The sequence below is a fragment of the Hyaena hyaena genome, unplaced genomic scaffold, assembly GCF_003009895.1.
Source record: "Hyaena hyaena isolate Hyena2069 unplaced genomic scaffold, ASM300989v1 scaffold_29, whole genome shotgun sequence".
Lineage (NCBI taxonomy): Eukaryota > Metazoa > Chordata > Mammalia > Carnivora > Hyaenidae > Hyaena > Hyaena hyaena.
In genome coordinates, this window is record NW_024080661.1 from 4540936 (window position 1) to 4560278 (window position 19343).

The 19343-nt window shown below is 56.2% G+C and overlaps 1 protein-coding gene across 3 annotated transcripts in view; it reads left to right on the plus strand.

The window, feature by feature from the left end:
* Nucleotides 1-19343, plus strand: part of ABCC3 (ATP binding cassette subfamily C member 3) — a 44517-nt gene that overhangs the window by 522 nt on the left and 24652 nt on the right. For all 3 annotated transcript variants that reach the window (XM_039227876.1, XM_039227877.1, XM_039227878.1), the window contains exons 2-9: nucleotides 11606-11782; nucleotides 12149-12274; nucleotides 12492-12629; nucleotides 13435-13560; nucleotides 13773-13834; nucleotides 14520-14651; nucleotides 15841-16032; nucleotides 19128-19305. In XM_039227876.1, coding sequence (XP_039083807.1) covers nucleotides 11606-11782; nucleotides 12149-12274; nucleotides 12492-12629; nucleotides 13435-13560; nucleotides 13773-13834; nucleotides 14520-14651; nucleotides 15841-16032; nucleotides 19128-19305 — 1131 coding nt within the window. The remainder of the gene's footprint in view (nucleotides 1-11605; nucleotides 11783-12148; nucleotides 12275-12491; nucleotides 12630-13434; nucleotides 13561-13772; nucleotides 13835-14519; nucleotides 14652-15840; nucleotides 16033-19127; nucleotides 19306-19343) is intronic.

Consider the following 19343-nt stretch of genomic DNA (forward strand, 5'->3'; position numbering starts at 1 on the left):
CCTTTTGAATCACTTGTATGCCAAATCCTTTTCTAAAACCTCGGGTGCCTTTCAGGCGGCTGATTCTAGTTCCCTAGCATAGTTCAGGTTCAAGTGTAGACAGTCCAAGAGCTTTTTCACAGCTTTCAAAACCTACCCACACCAGCTCCTTTCATCTTCACTGCAGCCCTCCAGGCAGGTGGAGGTGCTTCTCCATTTTGGGGACAGACTCAGATTCGAGGGGCTTGTCCCTGGTGACGCAGGCCATGCCCAGCCTCAAATCCAAGGCCCCTGGTTTTCAATCTCTAAATCTTTTCCCCATTTCAAGTATTTGGACCTATATGCTCGGTGTGTGTGCGCCCCCTGTGCGATCCATGGATGTGTTCTTGTGTGGGTGCGGGGGCATGTGTGTGTACATAGGGGGCGTGTACTGTCAGGAACTCTGTTCTTGGGCTGTGTTTGGCATGGGCTGAGGGGGGTGGAACATGGACTTTTGAAATCAGGGACCATAAAAAAATGGAAGACCTATACAATAGTATCTTTGGAGATCTCTCTTTCCCTCTGGGTCCCTAAAGGGTCACTAATCAAAGATGGTACAACTTTCTTGACCCATCTGCATGGGACCCCACATCCATCATCCAGCTTGGACCAATCACTTGTCACCAAGTTCAGAGGTTGTCCCTTTGGCTCATGAGAATACCTGCACGGCCACGGCAGGGTCATGATGTCTGTGACAGCCAGGTGGAGGACTGGCAAATCGAAGGTGCAGATGTGCCCAAGCCTCAAGTGCAAGGGCTCCCTGTGCCTGGGTGGCCCGTTAACGGCAGAAGGTTGGGATTGTGCAGAGTCAGACTGAGGAGGTAGAGCTGAGGAACATCCTCGAAGCTTAGGGATCTTTCTATGACATTGTAGAATCCAGGAGATTCCGCCGAACTCGGGGGCTTGAAGCAGCTAGCCTAGCCCCTTATTGCCGAGCTTGGGAAACCGCCAGCCAGGGAGGGAATGGACGTGTCAAGGTCACACAACAGTAAGCTGCAGAGAGCTGGACTGGGAAGCAGGGCGCCTGAGGCATGGGTCAGCCTTGCCACTGCCTGACTGTGCATCCTTGGGTTTCTCACCTCCTTATGCCTAGACTTCTTGCTGCTCGTGAGCTCTAGATACTTCCTCTGAGACCTCAGGATCCATGGAAGTCAGTTTATCGATGTTAGGTCCAAGGGATGAATTCCTTGTGGTGGTCTCTGCTTGGGTACCTCAAAGGACAGGGAACTCACTCCTTTTCCTCATTCCCGTCTAAGTACCTACCATCTTCCACCTTACCTCCTGGCCCCTGAAGGTGTGTGAGGCTGCACCAGCGTGGTTGGTGACAGGGGGGCAAGTGAGGAGAAAGCACGAAGGCTCCCAGCCCTTCCTCTGAGCTGAGACAAGGGAGGACCTGAGGCCAGGAGGCTGGAGCTGTGTCCCCAGGGCCAGCTCAGTTACCCTAGAGGCTTGGCAGTTCTGGCTGACCTTCATGGTGGGCTGCTTTGCATCTCATTTGTATTGTATATTAATCAGGTATACTGCTTTTATCTCAGGGGCCTGCAGGGGTGACCCACCTAGTGGGAAGTAGTTCAGGGCAATGGGAAGTGCCTGAGTCAGGAGTGAAAAGGTGGGTGTGGGAGAGCTGGCATGGTTCAGGCCTGTCTGGCCACTTGATCTCCACGCCTTCTCACTAGCTTACCCGCATGGCCTCAGTTACTCATCGGTGACAAAGGGAAATCACCCATCTCCTAAGCACCTCGCAAGACTGTCGTGATCACGTGGGCAGGGAAGGTGAAACCGTTTCAAGAGCCACAAAACTTTCTGTGGGTGACGGCGTCCTGATTGTCCTGGAAAACAGCGGGAAGTGAGAAATGCGGTTCGAAGAGGGAGTTAGGTCAGGGAAGAGCTATGAGGGAGTGGCTCATAGGGCAACGGGGCCAGGCATCCAGCGAAGTCAGAGGGCACCCGTGAGTCCCTGGACTGGTGGGCACACACCCAGGCGCTCACACCCAGAGTGCACTGGGTGACTGATTTCTCTCTGACTCTTTCTCTCTCACCTCTACTGCTTTGGGGTTGATTGCCAACGTCTCTGAATGTGCCTTGGGGATTTTTATGGAAATAAATTCCAATTGAACAAGCCATGGACCAAAGCGCCCAGCACTAATGAGGCCAAGGATGCCTCCAGAATAGAGGTGGTAGTGTCCCTTTGCTGCCCCATTGCTTACTACCTGGAAGACTGTTTTCTGTTATGAGCAGGCCAAGGGAGCACCCAAGCATGAAGAGTACACGGAGCCCCAGGACGTCTTGACCTGTTGGAGAATTAGTCTCTATCTGATGCTCCCAGGAAGCTCTTGGGAGGCTGATGTTGGCTCAGAAATCGGGAGGTCCTGACCCTGAGAACGGTCCAAAGATGGCATGGATTGCCTGAGAAGTAGTGAGCTCCCCATCCCTGAGGGTGTGCATGTATACGGTTAGTGACCGCTTGGTAGGGATTCTGAAGAGAGGATTCAAGTCAAGGAAGGAGTCCTACTCTGAAATTCTGTGACCAGCTAGGAAGAAGGAAGATGTGGCCAGTGGGAGAGTCACGGGTTCCTCCTCTGAGACGTCCAGCCCTCTCTATCCCTGGCTCTCTCTCCACTTCAGACACGGAGCTTACTTAGCAGCAGCTCTTGGTAGAGACCCACGAGTCTGCCACCGGTCAGGGACCAGCCCCTTCATGTTCCCTTGGCTGTCTGCCCAGCCTAGGCAGAGGCAAAGCCCTCATCCGGCAGAGGCTTCGCTCCCTGTGTCTCCTGTTCCAATCCAGCTAGTTCCATTCCATCACTCACGAGCTGTGTGACTTTTGGCAAATGGCTCACCCTCTCTGGGCTCCCGCTGAGCTGAGGTGGGTTCCTGGGGGCTCCCTTCAGGTAGAGTTTCCCAGTACTGATTCCGAGAGGCTCATCCTCAGGCTCAAGGCCATGGCCATGATTAGAGCCCTATAAACATTAGGGTATTAGAGTCTCCGGCTTCTCCCCTGATCTTTGCCCAAACCAAGCAGGTGGCCACCGAAACATAGGAGTAATGGAGGCTTTGGCTGCAATGGACTTTGACTCTCAAAGCAAGATAGTGACTTGCAAAGCGGTGGGAAAACTGCCAGAGGTAGGCAGGTGGGTGGGAGGTGGGCACCTGAGCCTACGGAGCGCCACCTAAGCTTCCCCATAAGAGCCTAGTGCCCCCTGCTGGGTGAGGATCTCTAGAAGCCCCCTCTCCATCCCAGCGGGAGGTGGGGGGTGCAGCAGAGCTGGTGCTGGGCCACTTTGAGCCTCTGAGCTCCTGTGGGAGGATTTGGTTTCTTGTGGCCTTAGGCTGGCTTCTCCCCAGCCCTTCTGCTCTCCTACGGCCCCTGGACACGGGTCTTGGGGGCCAGAGATTTAGGAAAGGAAATGAGTCAGGGAAGTGGCATTTGGGAGGGAAGACTGGGGAATCCTCTCAAAGCACAGGGCGGGCCCCCAGGGAGGGAGGTCCCAGCAGGGGACAGGATAGGAGCACCTGGGCCTTGTCTCCCAGGTGTGGCTGTCCCAGGGTAAGGTTGGAGCAGGATCGCTGGGGTGAGGGGGAGGAGGGATACTCCGGTATGCCTCTCCCCTCCCCACCTGGAGCTGTCTCTGTCTCCCATGGCAGTTCCGGAAGGTCGTATCAGGGGCCGTAACCTGGGGTCAGATCTCTCCTTCTTACTGGTATTCAGGTCCCTGGTCCAGCAGCCCCCAGAACCGCACCTAGTCTGTTGCCCCATGATGACAGCCCTTTCCCTCGGCTCTGTGAGAACCGCAGCCAGGAAGTTATTCCAAGGTGGGCTGCACGGGCCGACAGGAGAGTTTTAACATTTTGGGTGCTCTGAATGCCTTTGGAAGTCATGTTGGAGCCCTACAGGGTGTAGAGGAAGTGCCTCAGAACGGGGACGGGGGCTCTGGAGCTAGGCTGCCCGGGGTCCAAGTCCTGGTGCTGGCCCGTGGGATCCGGGGCGGTCCCTGCCCAGCCAGCCCTGGGGCTCAGCTGTGGCGAACATGAGATGATAATCCTGGAGCATCGCAGTGCTCAACTAGCCAGAGTCCTTGGTGGTTGGAATGCCCCGCCCCCTTCAGCAACAGCTGGGCCAGGGGGCTGGTGAGCCACAGGATGGCCCAGCACAGAGGGCTTTGCAAAAGCTGCTATTGCAGCCACAGTATGGCAGTGAGCTTGAATGGTGATCAGGGATCAGAGCAGGCCATTGCCCTTTCTGCACCTCCATTTCTGCTGAGATAAATGAACTTGTCAGTTGATCCCTTCTCCCCCCCTTCTCCCTCCCGCACAGGATTAAGGAAGTAATTACTCTTCCTACCGAGCAGAGGCTGTCAACAAGCCGGGACGGGGGTTGGGAGGGTGCTGGGAAGTCCCTGACAGAGCTGTGACCCAGCCAGCGCCACCCTCCCGCCCACTTGTCCCCTGCTTGGGTCTCTGGGGATTTCAGCCTCTGTGTGGTCCACTGGGTGCCAGACCTTATCAGTCCTGTGCAGCTGTTGAATCGCATTATTAAGAAGCTGTCGTTGGCTGTGGAAACTGTATGGTGACCATGAGGGTGGGAGGGGAGGGCAGGGCTGTCGGCCGGGTTCCCAGTCCAGCCTAGCCCAGCCCAGACCAGCACAGTCTTCTGAACGGGAATGGCTGAGTGAGTGGTCGTGGTTTCAGAGGGGATCATTCACCCTGCCCAGCAGGACTATAAGGAGTAGCATGGGGTCCAGGAATGACCTCCACCAACCCCTTCCTTTGCACTTAACTTTGGATCAGAGACCCCTTGGGTGCCAAGGGCTGTGGCCTTGCTGCCAGGGAGAGGGTGCGCTGCACCCTGGGCTCTCGGCTGCAGAAACCAGGCTTCAGAAACCCCTTCATTCCTTTGTTCATTCATTCATTCTTTTGTTCACCAAATGCATTATGAGTGGCCTCCCTGTGCTGACCGCTGGTCTGGAGGCTGTGATGTACACCCTGGTCCTCATGGAGCAGGCAGAGGAGCAATCAACACAATAAATGACTCAGTTTTATAGAATGCTGGGAAGGGATCAGGGCTCTGGGGAAAGGGGACAGGCTAAGAGGGACGGACGTGCCGCAGCAGGCGGGGGGGGGGGGATGGTGGTGAGTTACAAGTTTCATTAAGAAGGTCAGGGTGGACCTGCGTCTGACGGTGGGTGAGATCTGAGTAAGCGCTCGCGGGTGTAGAGGGCATGAGGCATGGCGCCACTCCCCTGAGGGCAGAGTGACACAGGGCAGTGGGGGACATGAAGCCAAAGAGGTGGGGGAGGCAGACCTGAGGGATGTGAGGACCACGCAGAACTTTGGCTTTTACTCTGCATCAAGTGGAGAGCCTTCGGCAGGTTTGCACCACGAGTGACTTGGTAGGCGTGGTCTGGTCTGGATTTCACGAACCTCTCGTGACTGTGCTGGAAAAGTCCGCCAGGGCCGGTGGCAGGGGTGGAGGCAGGAGAACCAGAGAGGGGGCGACAGCAATAACCCGGGCGAGAGAGAGAGCGGCACCGGGAGAAGCAGTCGGATTCTGGACATGTCAGGGAGAACCAGAGGAAGTTGCTGTTCTGTAGATAGGGACAGCCAAATAGAGCATTTCTAGCTAGTTCGGCCTGGTGATTTGAAGGTGGAGCAGACAGGATTTGCTCAGGGGGTGGGTGTGGAGTAGACCCCAAGGATTTTGACCTGGGCCAGGGAAGGAGTGGCCGCCCACCAAGGTGGGCAGGCTGTCAAGGAGGGGACGGGCAGGAGTTCAGTTCTGGACGCGTTGTGTATGATCTGTCCCCTTGATGTTGTAGCGAGGGCTCTGGGGTGAATAATCTAGGGACACAGGGATGGGCGGGTGCCCACCACCCCTGGAGACGGCTCTGCTGGGGTGGGAAAAGGAAGACGAGCACGGGTCGGATCTCCCTGTCGGTCCAAGCAGCCATCTGAGGCTTTGCGCCCCCAAGAACTCTTGATTGTTGCCCAGTGCAGGCTGTCCACGAAACCAAAACAAAGTCCCAACAGCCTCTTGCGCCAGCACCTGCGTCCGTCCCCAAGTGCTGCCCTGTGAGGGGCGGGGTGATCTGCTCATTCTCTCCCTGTGGGGAGATGGCCGAGATTCTGCCCTCTCTCCAGTATTCACGACGGAGACCGAGCTTCGGAAGGTGAAGGAACTTGTCCCCAGTTCTATGGCTCAGGAGCAGCAACTCATACTGGCTCCTCTGCGTCAGGCTTTGTGGCCACACCCCACCCACCTTAAAAAGCCACACCACCGACCTGCACGTCATACACTGATTCCCCGTCATGGCTTTGAACTCGGGCTCCGTCCCTGCTACGTACCCGCTCCCTTGTCATCAGCAGCCACGCCGGTCCATGTACCCAGCCCCGTGCTGGGGGCCAGCAAGGGGAAGAATGGAAATGGGGCCGGGTGTCTGTCCTGCAGGGCTTACGTTGCTGAGGGGCTGGGGTATGTTCACGGGCACAGGTGAAGGGGAGGGGTGGGGGAGGAGCAGGCAGGAGAAACCCAGGCTTGCTGTGATGAGGCCTGGGTGCCTGTCCCAGCTCCCTGTTGCCAGGTCCTTGGACCAGTTGCCAGACCGGGTGGAGCCTGCTTTCTCTTTTGTGAGCTGCACCCCATACGGCTTCTCCTCTGAACTTCTGAAATAACAGCCAGGTAATGACCATGTAAGTGCTGTAATAAAATGCCACTGAAGGAGAAGGGGCCTTTATCACGCTCAGGTAACAGTCACCTACCTGGCTGCCAACACCACCCAGGAGAAAGCAAAAGAAAGTCCTGTCTGAGGCTGGGGTGCCCCAGAAAGTCTTCCTGTAGGGGGTGAGGTTCAGGCTGGGCCCAGTGAGGTCTGGAGGCAGGCTATTGGGATCCTGACAAAGTGGATGGGTTTAATGGGCTTGCTAAGTGTAAAATAGGGCGGGGCTGCCCGTTGACAATAGAATGGATAAGTACATGGGCCCATTCATACAATGGACCACCCGCAGAAATGAGGAGGGAGAATCCCTATGCACACTCAGCCCCAAGAATGACCCCCACAAACACAGAATTGTGTGGAAGAAGCCGGACATGAAAGACACCTCCTGTATTATTTCCTTTATAGGAAGACCCCAGATGGGCAAAGGGTAATCCACATAGTTAGAAGTCGGGATAGCATTCCCTCCGTGGTGAGTAGTGGCTGGGAGGGGGCACGAGGAGGGGTTATCTAGGTCCCGGGGATGTCTTGTGTCTTGATTTGGGTGCTGGTTACACGAGTGTGTTCAGTGTGTGAAATTTTGCTGAAGTGGATACCTAAAATGTGTGCGCTTTTCTGTGTTTATAAGAACAAGTGTTCTGTAAGTTGAATAAGAAGGGTTTTATTTATTTATTTGTTTGTTTGTTTGTTTGTTTTTGAGAGAGAGAGCATGAGTGGGAAAGGAGCAGAGAGAGAGGAAGACACAGAATCCAAAGCAGGCTCCAGGCTCTGAGCTGTCAGCACGGAGCCAGATGGGGGGCTCGAACTCACGAACTGAGAGATCATGACCTGAGCTGAAGCTGGCCGTTTAACTGACTGAGCCACCCAGGCACCCCAAGTGCTTTAAAAAGGGAAAAGGCCTGGGTTAGATGTGTCCCCTTCCCCTTCCCCTGGGGTACCCTGACTAGGCCTTGCGGTGTGCCCAGCTCTGTGACCAGCACCGAGCCCTGGGCCAGCATGTCAGGTGCTCAGCAAGAGTCCTCAGTCCCTGCGGGTCCTTAGCTCACATTGCTGGCGAGACTGCTGAATGCAGGGCCTCAGAATACAAGCCATACATGGCATACCCTTTGCCCATCAGGGCTTGGATCTAATACCCCAAAGCAGCATGCCCCTGGACCTCAGGCTCCCCAGAGGCAGGGACAGGTCTGCCGCAGGTGCACCGAGCCCAGCGCGTGACTCGGAGCATACCCTCAACGCAGCAGCATCAAGTCAGAACGACTGATGCTCTCGGATGGTGGGTCCCTCATCAGGTGCTGACTTCAGAGGAAGAGGCGTGGTCAAGACCGGAGACTCAGCCCCTGAGCCCGGCCCACCAGGTGGAAGGTGGAAGAGAGAGAACGTGAATTGGGCAAAAGTGTAGCCATGGGACCCTCAGACAGATTTACAGTGAAGTGAGCTGGTGGCGGGGCGTGGGGAGGGGAGATGGGACAGCAGGAAGAGAAGGCTGCCCGGTGCTTGCACACTTGACTTCATGAGCAGCAGGAGACACTGCAGACTCATGGACACGAAGCAAGGGGCACAAAGCTGCGTTTCAGGAAGAGCCCTCCCACAGCCTGGGGCAGGGGCGTCAGAGGGCGGAGGGCTGACCCAGATGGAATGAAAGAGGAGAAGCTGAGGAAGGGGAGGCCACGTGTGCAGATCACTCTGAATATTTTAAGATGGGAGAACTCAACTGGGGCGCCTGGGTGGTTCAGCAGGTTAAGCATCCGATTTCGGCTCAGGTCATGATCTTGCAGTTTGTGGTTCGAACCCCGCGTCGGGCTCTGTGCTGACAGCTCAGAGCCTGGAGCCTGCTTTGGATTCTGTGTCTCCCTCTCTCTCTGCCCCTCCCTGCTTGCTCTCCATCTCTCTCACAAATAAGCATTTAAAAGGGGGGGGGGGTGCAGAGAAGGCAAGGAAAAGATAAGGAGAGTCACTGGTGTGTAGAAAGGAACTGGATGGGATGGCAGAGGGGAGGGGCACAGTACAGATGGAGAAGAGGGGGGACAGCCCTGGGACACTCCCATGCCAACAGGGGGAACCAGCCAGGAGACTTCAAAGGAAAAACCAGGGAGGAAGGGAGTGGTCTGGGCAGGGATCTGGGCACTTAGGGGATGGAAGGGAAAAGACCAGAACCCCATGGAAATTACTCAGGAAGAAGTAAGGGCCTCTTCTAGTATGATGGCTGAAGAGCCAGAGGGGAGGGGGTTGGGGAGATATTATCCCCAACATTACCTTAGAAGAAACCAAGGCCCAGAGAGGCAAAGGTTAAGGTTAAGCATGTTGCACAACATCACAGAGCTCGAAAGACATCAAGCCCATTGTAGTGACATTGACAGAGTCAAAGAAGTATAAAGGGGCGTCCAGGTGGCTCGGTTGGTTAAGCGGCTGACTCTGGCTCAGGTCATGACCTTGCAATTCGTGAGTTCGAGCCCCGCATCAGGCTCTGTGCTGACTGATTGCTCAGAGCCTGGAGCCTGTTTCAGATTCTGTGTCTCCTTCTCTCTCAGCCCCTCCTCCACTCGTACTCTGTCTCTGAAAAATAAATGGGGGCGTCCAGGTGGCTCAGTCAGTTAAGTGTCTGACTTCGGCTCAGGTCATGATCTTGCAGTTCGTGGGTTTGAGCCCCGTGTCTGGCTCTGTGGTGACAGCTCAGAGCCTGGAGTGTGCTTCGGATTCTGTGTCTCCCTCTCTCTCTGCCCCTTCCCCACTCATGCTTTGTCTTGCTCTGTCTCTCAAAAATAAATGTTTTTAAAAAATTAAAAATAAAATATAGAAGTAGATAGAAGTTAGCATATTTGAACATATTTACCCCTAGAAAATGGAATTAGGGAGGAGCCTGGGTGGCTCAGTCTGTTAAGCATCCAACTTCAGCTCAGGTCATGATCTCCAGGTTTGTGGGTTCGAGCCCTGCATTGGACTGCACTGACAGCTCAGAGCCTAGAGCCTGCTTCAGATTCTGTATCTCCCTCTCTCTCTCTCTCTGCCTTTTCCCCACTTGCGCTGTGTCTTTCTCTCTATCTCAAAAATAAATAAATATTTTTAAAAATGGAACTAGGGGTGGGGAGTGATTGAGGCAGGGTACCATTTTCTTTTTTTTACGGTTTGACTTTTTAAGTTATATTAAAGTGGGGCGCCTCGGTGGCTCAGTCAGTTAGGCGTCCAACTTCAGCTCAGGTCATGATCTCCAGGTTTGTGGGTTTCAAGCCCCGCATTGGGCTCTGTACTGACAGCCAGCTCAGAGCCCAGAGCCTGTTTCAGATTCTGTGTCTCCCTCTCTCTCTGCCCCTCCCCTACTAGTGCTCTTTCTCTCTCTCCCTCTGTCTCTCTCAAAAAGAAATAAACATAAACAATTTTTAAAAAGTTGCTTGAGGGGCGCCTGGGTGGCTCAGTTGGCTGAGTGTCTGACTTCGGCTCAGGTCATGATCTCACGGTTCATGGGTTTGAGCCCTGCGTCAGGCTCTGTGCTGACTGCCAGCTCAGAGCCTGGAGCCTGCTTCCAATTCTGTGTCTCCCTCTCTCTCTGACCCTCCCCTGCTCACACTCTCTCTCTTTCTCCCTCTCTCTCAAAAAAAAAAAAAAAAAAAGTTGCTTGAAAGTATAACTTGGGCACAAATAAAAATGATCATTATTTAAACGGGCAGTTGGGAAGTAGGAAGCTTTGTACCCTCTGGGGTTAGCAGTTTTCTCTGTGTGGACGAGACCGTGGATGGGTTTTTGTTGTTGACGTTGTTACTTGCTTATATTTTCTGAGCTTTCTGGAAAGAACATCTAATGCTTTGTGGAGGTTGGGGGAGGGGGGAAGATCAGTTCATCTGCGGTCTTGGAAGAAACAATCTCACTGAAATATGTGTTTGAATGTATTCCCCCATCTCCTTCCGAAAAGCTTGGTGGGTGGAGTCCTAGTCTTGGTACTCAGTGGTTCCCCACCAACACCAGACTCCAGTGCCAGCACGGGGACAGTCCCAAATGGGATGGTTGGTCACCCAGCTTTGTAATTCACAGATCTCTCTCTCATCCCCTTGCTCCTTTGAGTTTGCGCAGTCAGTGAGGTAGGTTGGGTGATGGGCGGCTTTCCTGAATGCAAAAGAGAAGCAAATTAAGCTCAGAGGAGGCCCCTGTTCCTTCCCTGGGAGAGGAAGTGGGCTCTTCAACCATGCGCATATATTGCATCTTGATAAAACAAAACACTCGGGTGCCTGGGTGACTCAGTCGGTTAAGCCGTCTGACTTTGGCTCAGGTCATGATCCCCCAGGTCGTGGGTTCGAGCCCTGCATTGGGTTCTGTGCTGACAGCTCAGAGCCTGGAGCCTGCTTCAGATTCTGTGTCTCCCTCTCTCTCTGCCCCTCCCCTGCTCGCGCTCTGTCTCTCAAAAATGAATAAATGCTAAAAAAATTTTAAAAACATAAAAACACTGATTTTTTTAGTGGAAATCTAGAACAGCAGAAAGCAGAGCAGGGGCTGCCAGGGAGGCACGGGCTGCAAAGCGGCACCAGGAAAGCCGTGGAACGTTGGAAGTAGCCTGTACTTTTACCGTGGCAGTGGTTTTGCTGGTGTGTGTGACTGCCACGCCCGTTGGATTGTGCACTTTACACGGGCATATTTTGTTGTGTTTTAATGATGCCCCAAATAGAGAGAGAGGGAAATGAGAGACAGGAGCGAGCATGGCTTCCTAGGAGAGTGCACACCCTGGCCAGCACCTGCTTGTCTGCACACTGACATTGTGTCATCTTCATGCCTTCTGACCCCGCCCCCACCAGAGCCGGTGGAGCGACCCTCTGGCCCAGCCGCCTTCATGGAGGGAGAGCCGCATTCTGCAGCAGGCTGCCACAGCACCAACTTGTTCTCTCTGTCCCCAGGACGCCAATCTGTCCGTGCACACCAACAACCCGGACCTCACGCCCTGTTTCCAGAACTCTCTGCTGGCCTGGGTCCCCTGCATCTACCTGTGGGCCGCCCTGCCCTGGTACCTCTTCTACCTGCGGCACCACGACCGAGGCTACATCATCCTCTCCCACCTCTCCAGGCTCAAGACGGTAGGTCAGGGCACTCAGGGATCTCCCGTGGGCGGGGCTGGGATCTGGAAGATTCTCCCCATCGTGATTCTCCTCCCTCCCAACCCCCCACCCTCGGTGGCTGAACACTTTCCCAGCTACACCTGCCCTGTAACTCAGGGCCACGAGCCTGCCGGCAAATCTGCAGTCAAATGAGATAGTCTCTGCTTGCGAAAGTTCGGGGCGGTTCTCCGGCAACACTCTCCCCACCCCTGGGAAGCTTCTGGCAGGCGCACAGCCTAGCCTCCAGGGCCGGACCCTGGGCAGAAGAAGAGGACATTCTCCAGTGGGGACTGTCCTTATTTCTGGAGGAGGGGGAGGGGTTTCTACCATGTGCTCTGTTTGTAGGCCTTGGGGGTCCTGCTGTGGTGCGTCTCCTGGGCTGACCTCTTCTACGCTTTCCATGGCCTGGTCCACGGCCGGACCCCCGCCCCCATCTTCTTTGTCACCCCGTTGCTGGTGGGGGTCACCATGGTCAGTGCGGGGCCCTGGAAGGTGGTGGGGGAGGGTCTCCAGTGAGTTGTGGGGTTGTGGTTGGGGACCCGAGGGCCCTGCAGAGAGGGCTGGCCACCTTACAGTGGGAAGAGGTTGGGGCGGCCCCCGGACGGTCTGGCCGTGTGGGGTGGGGAGGGCGAGGCAGGTCCAGATGCATGTGTGCTCCGGCCCCGCCCTCCTCACCCTCTCTGCACAGCTGCTGGCCACTCTGCTGATCCAGCACGAGCGGCTGCGGGGGGTACAGTCCTCAGGAGTTCTCATCGTCTTCTGGTTCCTGTGTGTGGCCTGTGCCATTGTCCCCTTCCGCTCCAAGATCCTTTCAGCCGCCGCAAAGGTAAGGGGACCGAGGGGCGCCTGCCAGGGGCAGCCCTATCTAGGGGATGGCCTCGGGGCTCCAGGTCACCGCTGGGCCCCCGGCTGCCTCTCCCCTGCTCCCAGGACCTCCCCTGCTGTTCAGTCCCCTCTACCTGTCCCCTACTCGCTGTGTCTGTGCTGGGAAGCAGACTGAGGAGCCAGGGGTCAGGACTAGTGTCACACAGGGGAATGAGGCAGATCGCAGCCACTGTGGGGTCTTCACCGGAATGCAGGGGGCCCTTCTGTAGCCACGACGGCCGCCGCCAAGTGCAGCGTCTGACAGGGGGGGTCTGCCAGCGTCTGCGTCCTGAGCAGACACGCGCAAGTACTCAGTCTGTCCTGCCGGGAAGTCCTGTGATCCTGCTCTCCCCCTTCTTCCCATCCCCCTCAGTTCTCTGATCCTTGCCTTGACCTTTCCTGCGGTGATGGGGTGGGGTATTCTTCCATTTCAAGGGTAGGGGGCAGTCATATGTGGTGGAAGTGAGGGCTCAGAACATTCCACTTACTCTCTCTGTGATCCTGGGCAAGTTAGGTTTGGGAGCCTCGTTTCCTTGGTTGCAAACATGAGATTTCGCACCTTGCAGGGAGGGTGGGACGAGGTGATGTAGGTGGGGTGCTTGGAGAGTCCTCTCCGAACAGCGGCCCCCTTGTGACCTTTCCCCATCTCTCAGAACCCTCTGGGTGCTGCACCCCACCCCAGAGGAGCCCGATGCCCCCAAAGGACCCCATGGGGGCAAGGCCGGGGTTCCCTGTGCATCTGACGTCCCTCCCCACTCTCCCCCCAGGGCAAGATCTCAGACCCCTTCCGCTTTGCCACCTTCTACATCTACTTTGCCCTGGTGCTCTTCGCCCTCATCCTGTCCTGCTTCAGGGAAAAGCCGCCATTTTTCTCCCCAAAGAATGTCGACCCTGTGAGTTTGCCATGGAAGCTGGGTGGTGGTGGGGTTTCCACAGCCCACTCCTCAGCCCCGCCCTTACCAGCAGCGCCCATTCCTTCCAGTCCCTTCCATCTCCGTGTCATCCTTCCCTCCAGGAAGGAACAAGGGCCCCTGACCCCTCTGCTCTGCTTTGGGAGGGTGGTGGGCACTCCGGATTCTTCCTCGCCTACCCTCTCATCTTCTAGAACCCCTCCCCAGAGATCAGCGCCGGCTTCCTCTCCCGCCTGTCTTTCTGGTGGTTCACGAAGTGAGTCAGCTCTTCCTCCACTCTGGGTCAGAGGGAGGAGGGGAGGGCAGGTGGGGAGGAGGGGGAGCAGGCCAGAAATTGAGCCGGCTTGTTTCCTTGCCCCAAACCCTGACCCCAGAGGGCACTGAGGGCGGGCGAGGGCGGGCAAGCCTGTCCGTTTGGGCTGGGGGCCAAGCGCAGAGGCCCGGCTGGCCCAGCTCGCATCCCAGGCCATAGGCCAGCCCTGCATCCAGCACTTCACAAGAACAGGCCCGGGGGGGGGGGGGCTAGAGGGAAACTGTAATTACTTCCGAGCTCTTCCGTCTGGGAAAAGCTTGCAGTTTGTCATTTCCTTGGCCACCCCTCAGTGTGGCTTGAGCAGGATAATTGTGTCTGTGACCTGGGTGAGACAGCTCATTAGCCACACCGCACCGAGAAGGCACCTGGGTCTGGGACTTCGTCCACTGGACTTGTCCTCTCCTGGGGGCCGCAGTCAGTGTGAATTTCATCACCGAGGCCCAAGGGTCGGCTTGGACCCTTCTGGGGATGAGGCGGAGACGGGGCCGGGCTAGGAATGTGGGAGGGGAGGCATAAAGGAGACACTGCCCTTGGCCACAGCACCTCAGGGAGACTCTGGGGCCCTGGAGACCCTGGTCCCTAGCCCTAGGCTGCCAAGCTCTGACCCTGTGTGGGCCGCCCGCCCCAGGATGGCCATCCTTGGCTACCGACGCCCCCTGGAGGAGCAGGACCTTTGGTCCCTGAGTGAGGAGGACCGCTCACAGATGGTGGTGGACAGGCTGTTGGAGAAATGGAAGAAGCAGCAAAAGCGGGCAGCGCGGTGAGGCCCTCCCTGGGGTCCCACACCCCAAGTCTCCTGCAGGGGAGACCAGTAGACATGTGGGGGCGGGAGAAGAAGAGCAGGTGCCCGCCATCCTTAAGGGGGGACGCCCCGGGCCTGAGTGGGGCCAGCTGTCCCCAGCTCTTCTACCTCCAGGGAATAGCTGACACTCTTATAGCCCTTAATCTGTCCCCACATGGCCCTAAACATGTAGATTAACTCCATCTCTCACAGCCCTGCCACACGGGTTCTATTATTTCCATGTCACAAGTGGATGAACGAGGGTTTAATAAGCGTGCAAGGTGTCTGAGTGGTGGCGGGGCTGGGACCCACAGATGTCTGGGCCCACTGCCCTTACCGCTGTACTATCCTGCCCGTCCTGAAAGGTAGGTTCCAGGGACGTCCCTCAGAAGGGGAAGGGCCAGGGGAAGAAGGTTGAGGCCAGCCCCTTCTCTCAATCCTGCCTCCTGCCTGGAGGAAGGGACCGAAGAAGACAATCCTTTGAGTAAATGGCCTTCCCACCGGCAGCTTCCCATCAAGGACCCAGGAACCTGTCTGGCCAGCTCCTCAACCAAGAGATCTAGAGCTCAAAGTCCTCCTTCCCTACCCATTTCTGACTCCAAGACTGAACCCCCCTTCCCTCCCGCCCATAACTGGGGACCCAGGACTTCAGTGTGCTCGGCCCAGAGCCCCTGATTGGTGGCTGGCTGATGGAGGAATCAGGGACTTGGGCTTGGTCTGCGGTGGCTTGGCTTCCCTTGGCTTGGAGCCTTGGAGAAGACATACGGATTCCAGTCTACATGCTGCACCCCCTCTTCTCCTCCATGCCACCTTTACCTCCTTCCTGCCCAGTTCAGGGACCAGATCACCCACCATCCCTGCCCATGTCTCCCTTCCCTGTCAGCATCCTCCCGGGAACCATGCTGTGGGGGCAGGGAGAGGGCTGGAAATTGCTTGGGTTCTAGTCCTTGGGGTAGTGGTTACTGCGGCCCATGACATAGACTCACACACCTGAAGACAGAGTCCCTTGGGGAGTTCTCACCTGCAAGGTCACATTGTCTATCCCTCTCCCAGTCCTAAGAGCCAAGCAAGCAGGTGCCATACCCGCTCCTTATCAGACCCCACTGGTGCTTGTCTCATGGGACACACGTGCCCATTTCTATCCACCACCCCTTCCTCCCTGGATCAGACACAAGGCCGCAGTGGCGTCTGGGAAGAGAGTGTCCAGTGAGGATGTGGGGCTGCTGGGGGGCCGGCCCAGGCCCCGGGAGCCATCCTTCCTGTGGGCCGTGCTGGCCACCTATGGTTCCAGTATCTTCGTGAGCATCTGCTTCAAGCTGATCCAGGACCTGCTCTCCTTCGTCAATCCACAGCTGCTCAGGTCTGTCCACACCCACTCTTGCTGCCACCCCCCCGGGGGAGGGGCCGCTGGCTGGCGTCCCTGAGGACTGAGCTCAGAGAGACAACATGGGAAAGGATCCCGGATCAGGATCAAAAGGACTCTCCCCCAAAAAAAAAAAAAAAAAAGGACTCTCCCCATTTGCTGTGTGGCCTTTAGCGAGTGGCAATACCCCTGTGCCTCAGTTTCCTCATTCACATTCAACATCTCTTCATCGGGTACGTGCCATATACCAGGCACCCTGGTGGATGAATAACAAACATTCTCTCTTTAAATCCTGCTCAACAATCATACAGAAAAGTGCCCCCACCCCGTTCCCATCTTACAAGAGAAGAAGCGGAAAAACTAAAAGCAAAACAAGCAAACTAGGAAGCAGAAACTCAGAGAGGTGAAATTGCCTGCGGGCACACAGCTGGTAAAGATGGATTGGCGCCCAGGGCTCCGAACTCCAGCCACGGGGCTCTTGCCACTTGATAGGCTCTGTTGTCTGCCCCATGAGTGTCCTGGACCCGGGAAAGCTCTCAAATTGGAGGGGTAGGAAGGAGCTGAGCCCCGCAATACCTTGTCCCTCCATTCGTGCAGCCAGGCATTCTCATTCAAATTCAAGTTGTTGAGCCCCCAGTGCACCAGAATGGTGCTAGACTTTAGGGCTGAAAGATCAAGAAGACACAGTCGAAGACCAGTGTGGGAATCCATTAGAATCCATTAGAGTTGTGGACAGAGGTGGACTCAGGTGTCTGGAAATCCGCAGGAGGGGGGAGGGAGCCAGCCCAGGAAGGAGCAAGAGAGGTGCGCTTGCTTCCGGAAGAGGCCAGCAAGTTTGGAAGGGCAGTCACGTGTTTATTGACCAGGTGAGGAAGGAGGAGAAAGTTCAGTACATGCAAAGTCACAAAGGCCTCACCGACATGACTCAGGAACTCCGGGTATTTCTGAATTCTGGAGAAAAGGGTGACTGAGGGAGGGAAAGAGAGAGAGGGAGAGCTAAGGAAATCCTTGGAAGATTTGAAGCCAGGGAGGGGCATCTGGTTTGCATTTCCGAAGGATCCCCCTGTCAGTAGTGGAGGGAGGAGGGGAGGGGACAAGGTGGTGGGATGGAGGTGAGCCAACCAGGTCAGGGGAGAGTCCAGGCCAGGAATGGGATAGGATTCGGGAGCTGCTGGGGAATTGGGTATGTGCCAGGGTCCGGGAGGGGTCATGGGCCACCTGGCTGACGGATCTTTCTTGGAGGTGATGAATGCAGCAGGAGTGGGGGGCGGGGAGGGGGAGTAGTGCTGGGCACCAGACAAGGTGGTGAGTTGAGTCTTGGCTACGTTGGAGTCAAGGTACTGGGAGGCCCCCAAGGGGACATTCCCAGCTAGCTGGAGACCACATCAGGTAGAGGCCCAGGGTCTGGTATCTGTGGCTGGGCTCTCCCAGGGAGCTCATGGCGGTGGTCCCAGACAGAGCCCTAGGGAACTGTGACAGGTAAGGGGTGAACAGAAGACTGGCTTGGAAGGGCGAAAGCTGGGGAGAGAACCAGATGTGGGGCAGAGCACAGAGAATGCTTCTGACAGAAAGCATGGCGTGCAGTGCAGCAAGTTGGTCAGTGAAATAGAGGCTGAGGAAGACAACATGGAGTCAGTTAGTGAGTGCCGAGAATAGATGCTGAAACAGAGAGGAAGGACCTTGAGCAGTGGGTCTGCCTTGGAGAGCAGGGGCCAGGGAGGTCTAGAAACTTCCTACAAAGAAAACATTCATTTCCTATGGCTGCTGTAACAAATTGCCACAAACTAGGGGAGGGAGGGCCTTAAAACAACAGAAACGTATTGTCTCCACAGTTCTGGAGGCCAGAAGTCTGAAATCTAGATGTTGGCAGGGCTGACTCCTTCTAGAAGTTCTGAATGAGAATCTGTACTGTGCCTCCAGTGTCCCGTGGTTGCTGGCAATCCTTGGGGCCCATACACTTATAGACACATTTCCTCCAGGTCTGTCTCCAGCATTCTCCCCAGCGTGTGTGTGTGTGTGTACACGTGCCTGTGCACACTCACATCCGTGTGTCTCTGTGTGCAAATCCCCTTCTCCTTATAAAGACACGAGCCACTGGATAAGAGCCCACCCTACTCCAGCATGACCTCATTTGAACTTGATTACAGCTGCAATGACCCTATGTTTGAATAAGGTCACGTTCGCAGGCACGAGAGGTTAGGACTTGAACATGGTTTTGGGGGAGGCACAGTCAACACACAGCAGGAGAGGCCTGTCTGCAGCTCTGGAGGTGGCTCCATGGGGCCGAGGGGAGGTTCATCCCAACAGCAGAGAGACTCAGTCATGCCAGTAGGTGAAGGTACAGAGCCGCTGGCAGAGAGGAAGATGCTGACGATCAGGAGAAAGGGCGGAAATGGAGGAGCGTGTTCCTGAGCAGGTGGATGGGAGTCAGGGCTCGGAGGGACGGCATCAGGCTTGGAGAGCCAGAAGGGAAAGAAGAGAGCAAGTGTTTGGAGGGAAGTCTGTGGGTGGCAGGGAGTTCTCAATGGGTGGTGAAGTGGTGAGGCATGAGTGCGTGGCTGTTGAGCAGGGTGGGGAGTGGGGGTAGTGAGAAGGTTAGAGAAAAGAGGTGCAGAGGTGCAGAAAAGAGGTGGATTAGGGCCCTGGAGATAGTCACCTGCGGCGCTGAGGGCCTCTGATGTTGGAAAGGATGGATTTGAGCCGGAGAGTCTGTGCGATCGTGTGGTAGGCTCTGGAGCCTTCAGGAGCCAAGGAGAAGATGCAGGAAAGCCTAAGCTATGGACATGTGGCATTTCTTTGTGCCATGCGGTCCAAGAGGCAAGAAAGGCAGGCAGGTTGGCTCGCAGGGAGAGAGTGATAGAAAGGGTGAGCATCAGGGCCACGACAGGTGGGATAGAGGTGAGGGCAGAAGGGACGGAAGATGGAGGGTCATTGCCTTGAGGCAGCACAGGGCTGAGCCTGGGGGTGGGGGTGGTCTAGGTGGGGGTTGGAGAGCCAGCAGCCCCTGCCTGGGAGAGTGGAGGCTGAGGGTGGGTGGGGAGAGCGGCCTGGGGAACCCATCCCACCCTCATGCCTCTCTCCTCTCCTTGCAGCCTCCTGATCAGGTTTATTTCCAACCCCTCGGCCCCCACCTGGTGGGGTTTCCTGGTGGCCGGGCTGATGTTCACGTGCTCCATGATGCAGACGCTGCTCCTACACCAGTATTTCCACTGTGTGTTTGGGATGGCGTTGAGGTTTCGCACGGCGATCATAGGTGTCATCTATAGGAAGGTCGGCTGGAACGGGGTGCTGGGGGGCCAGCCTGGGGG